Raw genomic sequence first — 9,765 nt, forward strand, 5'->3', positions numbered from 1 at the left:
AAATTTGATAATAGCAATTTACCCCACTATGATATTGAAAACTAAACTATAATCGTTTTTACACTTTGGTATCGAAACTTTTTTTGTGTCAACTTACCATATAAACTTTACAAAATTTTACACTTTTCCATTTTATAGCTGTGTTCAATCAAGTTTTTTGACAAAAAAATTTACATGCAGTGCATTTGTGATATTTAAGGGTAATGCAATGTGATATTTTTCACATATGTATATCATATAATGTTTTTCTAGCAAAAAATTCAAGAAAAAAACAATCATTTGTGGTAAATTGCAAATTTCGTAAAGTTGAGATAGTATATTGACACAAAAAAAGAGTTTCAATTGCAAAGTATAAAAACGGGTATAGTTCGGATGGCAAAATATAATTTACCCTTATTTATAGGGAAAAATGCAAGCAACCCCCTTGTGATATCGCAAATGAGCAAATTACCCCCTTGTGAAAAAATAAATAGCGATTTACCTCCCTATATTTTTTAAAATACAACAATTTACCCCCCTATGATTTTTAAAATAAAGCAATCTACCTCCCTATATAAGGAGGTAAATTGCTTCATTTTAAAAAGTATAGGGAGGTAAATTGCTATATTTTTTTCATAGGGGGGTAATGTGCTCATTTTTAATATCATAGGGGGATAAATTGCTATTCACCCCTTATTTATATATAGAGACAACTTTACGCATAATTTTTTTAATAATAAATATGTTATAATAAGATCAAAGTTGTTCGCACTTAATATATTCTAGTAAGTGTTGCAGATTCCATCACTATAAGAAAACAAAATATTAGAGACATAACTTTCCTTCTCCGAAACTAAGTTTCCTTCGTTGAAAATAAATAGAGACGGAAAAATCAGTTTCTGCACTCTGTGGCTGAAGGCTCGGTGGCTAAATTTTGGAGATGGAAATGTTCCATCATTAATTTTGTTCAGAAATTCCGTTCTAGACAGCATCACATATTTTTAGAGTAATTTGTCTTTGATTTCTTCGAGTAAAGAAAAAACTAGTCTATAATTTCGTCCCTAAAGTGACGTTTCTTAATTCCGTCTCAAATCAATCTCTAAATCCTTTTACATTTTCCTTCCCTATTTTCGTCTCTAATACATATTTTATTTTTATTTAAATTTCTATATCCAAATTAATATCTTACTCATTATACCATACGAACATAACCAAATAATATCAACATCTAAACTCCCCAAACCAACAACAACGACCGACAAGTTGTGAGTTAAACATTACAAATAACCAAAACATTCCAACAATTAGGAATAATAAAATAACTATTGATTTCCATTGAAATGGTAATGCTCCTCCTATCCAGACCCATCAATAAATCGACAGTTTGTGTATCTCACATCTTGAAAAGTAGTTTTAAATAATTTTTTATTTTCAATCTATAGAAACCCAATACGCAAATAGGTGATGTAATCTTCAACATAAACCTATATAAATGATCAAATAGGATAAGTTATGAAATAGAAAAATTATTAGTGATACTTACCGATAAATATAATTTATTTTACTATCTATTTCTTTGAGAATGTCAACAACTTACGTCTTAGAATAACTAGGATCTGCAACATATAAAAAGCATTCACGCAAAGCTTTCTAAATGAAATTTATATATTCATATATGCATGTGCATAATTTATTAAAAAATATTTAAATAAAGTACTTTATATCATATATTTTTTTTGGAATTAAAAATTACCTAAAATAAAATAAAACTTCATGAGAAAAAAAACAATCAAATGGTAGTTATGGAAACTCATGATGAGTGGGATGTTAAAAATAATTTTTATTTAAAATTAAAAAAATAGCAAATCAAAATTAATTTGGACATCGAAAGATCCCTCTCCACTAATACACATTATAGATTTTTAATACCAATTTTAAAATTATCACATAATATTTTGTCAATAATATTATATTTTTCCATAGTTTTGTGTAAGAGAAAAATCAAATGTTGATGTTGTCGGAGTTCACTGGTGTGGCTTGTTCGAAGTCCCAACTACTACAACAAAAAAGGGTTAAATTCATTTTAACCCCTTGTGATATATTAAAATATCAAAAATTTTCCTACGTTATGAATAAATAATGACACTGTCTCCTGGTCAACTTGAGCCTATTTTCTAAAAATAATAATTAAAATTCCCCTTTTAGTCAACCGATCAAGCTAGGCTTATTAATATATAATTATTTTAATTTATAATATGTATAATTTATAACTATTAAAATATATTTACAATATATATAATTATAATTTATAAAAAAAATATAAAATAATAATTATAACCCCCCGTCTCCCACCCCCAATCCCACCTATTTCGCTTCCCACCCCCCTCCTCCCCCCACGGCCATCGCCCAAGGGTGAGGAGGGCGTGGTCCCACATCCTCCGTTTCAGCAGCGACAGCAGTGACCACATTTTTTTTTTTCAAACATATAAATTAACTTTAAATTAATTTAATTAAAATAATATTTTATTATTAATAAAAATATATAATATTTAATTAAAGAATTCTTATATAAAAATTAATATTTTTTTATTAATAAATATATATAATATTATATATTAGATGTGAGAGAAGGGTAAATATATATATATATATATAAAAAAGGTATGTTGGCAAATCCGTAATCAAATCGTCGTGAGGGAGTTTTTTGAATTTTATATTATATCATAAGAGGGCATTTGATAGTTTAATTTTTATAAATATTTTTTTGAATATTTCTACTTTCAGAATTCCTCTCCCCCACACCCCTCTATTTAAAGGTTCACTTGGGCCTCACCAAACAGTAGAAGGAAACAACGACATGGCAACTACAGTGAGCTCTATTTTTACTACATTTCTGCTAATCTTGGTTTCCTCATCATTGCTCGGATTCAGCTACGGCCATTTCAATCGTAGTGAGTTTCCAGCTGGATTTTTGTTCGGAGCTGCTTCGTCCGCATATCAAGTATATATACTGATTATTTTCGTCTAACTGTTTTTCCAATTACATTTACTTTTACGTCTAAATAAATGATTTTTTGATCTCTAGTACGAGGGTGCTGCATTCGAAGGTGGCAGAGGACTAAGTATATGGGATACTTACACCCACAAATATGCAGGTTCTTAATTTCTCGCTCTCTATAGTTGCTTCATAATCCTGAAAATTTTCTATGTATGTATGAAAATTGGTTATGTTCGCCCTCCTTCTTCTGTCTTTTAACCATATTAAAAAGAAAGAAAAAACTACAACTCCGTGCGCTAAAAGAAATATGACTTTTCATTAGGGTTAATTACCATACAATTAAGAGTAAAAATTTATAGCGAATACTAATCAACTACGACTGTGCAACGATTATTAGCTATTGTTTCTGGCCATAATTCTATATTTTATTTAATTGGATAAACAACAGCAAAAATTTATTAATTTATTTACATATATTATTCAGTATCAATAATTTATCACTCTCACAAAAGCAAGTTGTGTATGAAAGAGACATAGGACAATAAATGATTTCTTTTTCGACTCAAATTAAACAAATTGATATTTTTGGAATCTCGAAATTTCCACGTTTTACTTATGATAATGAACGTACCAGGTTATTCGGGACCACGACACGCTACAATAAATGATTGCTTTTCACTCACGAACTCTACAGGAAAATAAAATTAGTGATAAAAATGTTAAGGAATAATAACACTTTTTTTCATCAAGGTTCGGTGTAATTACACGTAAACTTTCTATTATTTGAAAAATGATATCTGATACCCTTGAGGTTTGCTTCCATCTAATAAATAAGTCCATCCGTTAGTGAAAATTCACTGAATTTGCTGATATGTACAAAAAAATTGAATGAAAATTGAGACTTTCCCTCGATTGATTTATTACAAGTTCAACAAATTTTTTTCAACTAAACTACTTTTATAACGATGAAGATATACTTCCTTTTATGGGGTAACGTATGAGGGTAATTTGATCATAATAAAATTTATTTGACCTGTAATATTAATAATAAGTCAATCGACAGTAAATATAAATTTTTATTCAATTTTTTTGTTAATATCAGTAAATTTAGTGAATTTTGACTAATGGAGGAACTCATTTATTGAACGGAAGCAAATATTAGGGGTGCTAGGTATAATTTTTTAAACTACAGGAGGTCTATATGTAATTACACCAAACTTCAGGAAAGAAGAGTGAAATTATCTCAAAAATTTAATGGCAATTTTAATATTGTCATAATTATATATATTTTTGGGACTACAGATTCCCACGTTCAACTTGTGATAATTAACGTACTTAGTGACCACGACACGCTACAATAAATGATTGTCTTTTTCACTCGCGAACTCTACAAGAACATAGAAATTTAGTAATAAAAACTATTTAGTGATAATTTTAGCATTGTCACTAATTATATATTTTGTGTAATAATTTTTAAAGTTTTAATAGTGATAATTAGTAAGGATGAGTGACAAAATATTACAAAATTAAATTGTCACTAAAAATAATTAATGATATACTGACAATCTACTGATAATAATAATTTATTGTCACTATTTTGCGTTGTCACTATAAACGTGTAACTATTATATATTATGAAAATTTTATGCACAATTTTTCTCATCAATAATTATTCTGTAACAAATTTGTCGTCACTCAATATATATCGTTTATGACGATTTTAAAATTGTTACTTAATATCAGTCATTAATATTATAATGAATAAGACCCGAAGATTTATCTTTCTTGGGGGGATGGTATAATCTGGTCATAATTTCATATTTTACTCAATTAGGTAAATATCAATAAAAATTATTAATTTATTCTATCACATATATATATTGGGCTAAATGTAATTTAACAATAATTTTAATATTATTATTAATCAATATGTATTTAGTGATAATAATTAATTCGATAAGATTATATATGGAGTGAAATATTTAAATCCATAATTAATTGGATTACAGATAAAATATTGGATGGGAGCAACGGAGACGTGGCCAACAACTTCTATCATCTATATAAGGTAATTTTCAAATTTTATTTGATAAAATTATTATTCACAACTGAAGATAAATGCTTTTGTCCTAATTTGTCTGAAACTGGTGATATTGAATTTTATTCATGATCAACGGTTGAAATTTAATGTGGCAAGAGGATGTGAAATTGATGAAGCATTTAGGATTGGATGCGTTCAGAATGTCTATTTCTTGGCCTCGGATATTACCTCGTACGACCAGAAAATATTATTATTAATTATACTTTATTATAGGGAAAATACCCTTTGATTTCTCATATTTTTTCTATTTTTTAATATTTAATTTAATTAATTAATTCATTTGTCCCATAATTCCCACTTTTCCACTATCTTTTTTTTTTTTTTTTTAATTTTTTTGTTGTTATTTTTTACTACCAAGACCTTATTGTTCACACTTGAATGCTTAAAATTTCTCAGGTGGGAAGCTAAGTGGGGGAATAAACAAGGAAGGAATTGCCTTTTACAACAATGTCATCAACGAACTCCTTGCAAATGGTCACCAAATTTATATATCTTGCCTTCTTAAATTATTTCCTCTATTTTAGACTTTGTACGTTTCTTGTCTTGTTTGTAAATTGAAATAAATGGACAGGTATAACTCCATTTGTGACTCTATTTCATTGGGACCTTCCGCAAGCCCTAGAGGATGAGTATTTAGGCTTTCTAAGTCCTCGTATTGTGTAAGTCAAATTCACATATATTTATTATCCAAGTGATACATTTTTAGAAATAAAAAGACTGAATGTTATTATTATGGTGGCAGTGATGATTTTCAAGATTTTGCGGAGCTTTGCTTCGAAGCATTTGGTGATCGTATTAAGCATTGGATCACAGTAAATGAGCCGTTTACATTCGCCAATTGTGGATATGATGGAGGCTTCATCGGCAACCTAGCCCCTGGGAGGTGCTCCAATAGGGCTATCTGTGCCAAAGGGAATTCAGCAACTGAGCCTTATATTGTCGCCCATCACCTACTTCTTGCCCACGCAACTGCTGCCAGACTATACAAGAGGAAATTTGAGGTTAATTATTTTTTATTTTCATGCATAAAACAATTTGATCATAAATGGACGTCAGAAGTTTAAATGCATTTTTGAGTTATTATGTAACAGCCAATTCAAAAAGGAGAAATAGGAATAGCACTGGTAACTCATTGGTTCGTACCATATTCAAGCAGTAAGCTGGACGTGGAAGCAGCGCAACGAGCTCTTGATTTTGTATATGGATGGTAAGTATATAAATGTAAGTTTATAACGTCAAAATCTGAATAATTGTCACAAAATTTTGAGTGTGAGTTTGTAGGTTCATCCATCCTTTAGTGTATGGGGAATATCCAGAAATCATGCAGTCCCTTGTGCGAAGTCGATTGCCAAAATTCACTAAGGAGCAAGCTGTGATGCTCAAAGGATCCTTTGATTATTTGGGATTGAATTATTATACTGGGAATTATGCAGCTCACATTCTCTCTCGCACTGGAAATATCAGCAGCACTACGGACAATATGGTTCGCCTTTCAAGTATGTTTTCAATTTTATATATGTTAGAACGACATCTTAATTTAAATAATTTAAATATAATTTTTGAAAGGTAAAATAAAATTTCTTTCAAAATAAAAAAAATAGTACTATTTATAAAGGACTAACAACTTACAAATTTATACATCTATATGTTTTTTTATATTTGGTTGTAAACACCATTTAGTGGAAAAACTTTGATACGTTGATTTTTCTTTATGAAATGGTAATTACATAATTATACTAATATAACAAAAAATTAAAAATTTCATAGATAATAGATCAATTGACCAGTATAGCTAAGATCAATGAAACGAATTACAAAAAAATTATATAAAGTGAGATAAATACCTGTACGTCTGATAAAATTCCAATTCATAATCTCGAATTTATTGATGGCGCCTCAGCTTGAATCCCCGTTTAGTCGCAACACTTTGACACATTGATTCTATAGTAACTTTAACATTATTTTTTGTGAATTGTTTGACAGCTGAAATCAATGGTGTACCCATCGGCAAACCCGTAAGTTGTCATCAACAATTTTTATAAGTCTTTCTTAACCTATGTTGTCGGATTAATTTTTATAATATCTATACATTATAATTTTCAGACAGGAGTGAGCAGTTTCTTTATTTATCCGAAAGGACTTCATGATCTTCTACTCTACACTAAGGAGAAATACAACAATCCGACCATTTACATCACAGAAAACTGGTAAACTTAAAGCATTCTTCTTCATTTACATATATGCATGTACATACTGTTATAAATATGAGAAGAAATATAATTTTATGCTATGATTAATATAATTATTATGGTCAAAAGTAAATAATCATGACGAATACTGATTAGCTCTGGGCTGAACATCAACTATTTGCCGTTATTTTTGGAAGTGGGATCAAAACAACACTCATAACTAAAAGTTACGGGCAAATTTTGATTAATTGCGGGTCAAATTTAAATTTTCACATCGATCTTGTTTGTTCATAGTAGACAGTGTTAGTTTATAATAATTTTTAAATTATAACAATTTATAATGTACAGAAAAGATTAATTTTTTGTAGTGAGATGATGTTTGATTTAATTTCTTTAATATTATTTAGGTATGGGTGACGCTAATAATAGTACCATCAAACATGCTATTGAAGACCCCCTGAGAGTTGACTTCTACAATGGTCATCTTCGGGCGGTTCACCAAGCCATCCAGTAAGTTTAATTCCTTTATTTATTAATTTTGTTTTGTACTAAATTGCTTGGGAAATTATGAGAAACGAAAATCATGTGTAGGAAATTCTTTGCTAATAACTCTTAAGTAATGTGTGTTTTTTTTTTGGCAAAAAATTATTTGTTTTTATAGTAGTATGATCCAAATATTTGATATAATTCTTAACTATGACTAAAATTTCGGTCTTGTTAGCAAAAATAAATTAAACTTTTCTTTTTCTTGCGCGGGTCTGCGTCGAAAACTTGGTTTGAAGTGAAAATAAATTCATAGAAAAATATGATAAATTAAGGAAATGCATACAAGACCATGATATCTCCTTTTTCTTGGAATTATTCGGCAAGTTAGCAAATATAAATTAGTGGTTGATATTAGACATGATTTTGTGTAAAAATCTGTAATCTGTTATCAAAATCAATCTACATAGAAATCAACTTCATATCACTATCTAATGATGTGTTTGTGGTGACAGGCAAGGCGTGAGAGTGAAGGGTTTCATTGCATGGTCAGTTTTGGACACATTTGAGTGGGGATCCGGTTATACCCAGCGATTTGGAATTTGCTATGTTGATTTCATAAATAAGCTTAAAAGAATTCCTAAAAGGTCAGCTATTTGGTTCAAGAATTTTCTGAATGCAAAGCGAGAGAAGAGCCTACATACGTTGATGTAATAAGATCAGAGTTTAATTAGCTACACCTGATCGACTGGTACCTTTAATTAGCCATGTTTGATTTGAGTGATTGGGTTTCTAGTGATGAAACCAAAATCTCGGATCCATTGTTTGTTGAAGTGTTTGATTTGTGTGGTATTTGGTTATTGTAAAACTAGAAAATAACTCAAAAGATGTAGGAAATGAGAAGGAAAAACTCTCTAAAATTTAATATGTTGTAATACCAAAAATATATGTCATAATACAAGTATTTATATGTACAAATGTTGTAACTACTTGTAATAAAACTAACAATAATGGATAAGAACATGAAATTGTCTAAAACTAGAAAAAAACTACCCTACGGCCTCCAAATCTTCATCAGATGAAATCTTCAAACTCTCAACATCCCCCCACAAGTTGGACCTGGTTCGATAGCGAACAAGCCCAACTTGGTCAACAAACTCGTGAAAGCAGACATGGGCAACACCTTAGTAAAGAGATCAGCAAGCTGTAGTGAGCTCTTACAAAAGAAGGGGCAATGAAACCTTCTTTATAAGCATCATGAACTAAGTGACAGTCCATTTCTATGTGTTTGATTCGTTCGTGAAAAACAGGATTGGCCAGAATATGCAATGCTGTTTTGTTATCACAAAATAGATCAATAGGAAGAGAAGTAGATATACCGAGATCAGCCAGAATATAAGAAATCCAACGCAGTTCGCAGACAGTAGCAGCTAGACTATGATACTCAGCCTCAGCTTTCGATCGAGATATCGTACATTGCTTCTTAGTTTTCCAAGAAATCAAAGCTGGTCAAAGAAATATACAAAAACCTGTAAGTGATTGTTTGGAATCTGGGCATGTCGCCCAATCGGCGTCGCAATAAGCCTTCAGTGTTAGCGAGCTCTGTGAGGGAAAGAAGAGACCCTTTGATGGACAACTCTTAAGATAGCGAACTACATGCAGAGCTGCTTGCCAGTGCCACTCGCACGGGTGTGTGAGAAACTGATTAAGTTGTTGAACCGAGTGTGAAATATCTGGACTAGTGAATCCAAGATATAGTAGACAACCCATGAGGCGATGGTATGAATCCAGCCTTGGAAGCGGATCATCCGAAGTAGATTGAAGTCGCAAACCTTGTGGAAACGGTGTAGAAGCAGGTTGCGATTGACATAAACCTGTATCGCGAATAATGTCCATGAAATACTTAGTCTGCAAGATATAGAGACCATCACTAAACCTAGTGATCTCTAGCCCAAGAAAATACCGAACGTCCCCAATATCTTTGATTGTGAATAAATTGTGAAGATAGGTCTTAG

General features: G+C 30.5%; 1 protein-coding gene across 2 annotated transcripts; it reads left to right on the forward strand.

Annotated features, from left to right (window-relative positions):
- LOC105173367 (furcatin hydrolase-like) lies at positions 556-8,287 on the forward strand. 2 transcript variants are annotated; one of them, XM_020697709.1, is made up of 13 exons: positions 2,834-2,980; positions 3,065-3,134; positions 4,987-5,045; positions 5,174-5,249; positions 5,475-5,552; positions 5,650-5,737; positions 5,821-6,079; positions 6,170-6,285; positions 6,360-6,574; positions 7,062-7,093; positions 7,182-7,285; positions 7,675-7,777; positions 8,266-8,287. In XM_020697709.1, exons 1-12 carry the CDS (start codon positions 2,837-2,839, stop codon positions 7,682-7,684), a joined length of 1,251 nt encoding a protein of 416 aa, XP_020553368.1. In that variant the 5' UTR covers positions 2,834-2,836; the 3' UTR covers positions 7,685-7,777; positions 8,266-8,287. The 2 variants fall into 2 exon arrangements, with proteins under 2 accessions (XP_020553369.1, XP_020553368.1); XM_020697710.1 differs by lacking the exons at positions 2,834-2,980; positions 3,065-3,134; positions 4,987-5,045 and adding an exon at positions 556-561 and having other exon boundaries at positions 5,177-5,249.

The sequence above is a fragment of the Sesamum indicum genome, linkage group LG11, assembly GCF_000512975.1.
Source record: "Sesamum indicum cultivar Zhongzhi No. 13 linkage group LG11, S_indicum_v1.0, whole genome shotgun sequence".
Lineage (NCBI taxonomy): Eukaryota > Viridiplantae > Streptophyta > Magnoliopsida > Lamiales > Pedaliaceae > Sesamum > Sesamum indicum.

Bases quoted from the DNA above. Each gene is read 5' to 3' on its own strand.
- LOC105173367 (XM_020697709.1), top strand. From the start codon at position 2,837: ATGGCAACTACAGTGAGCTCTATTTTTACTACATTTCTGCTAATCTTG. The intron at 2,981-3,064 runs GTATATATACTG...TTTGATCTCTAG, and splicing joins CTGCTTCGTCCGCATATCAA to TACGAGGGTGCTGCATTCGA. The intron at 6,286-6,359 runs GTAAGTATATAA...GTGAGTTTGTAG, and splicing joins CTTGATTTTGTATATGGATG to GTTCATCCATCCTTTAGTGT.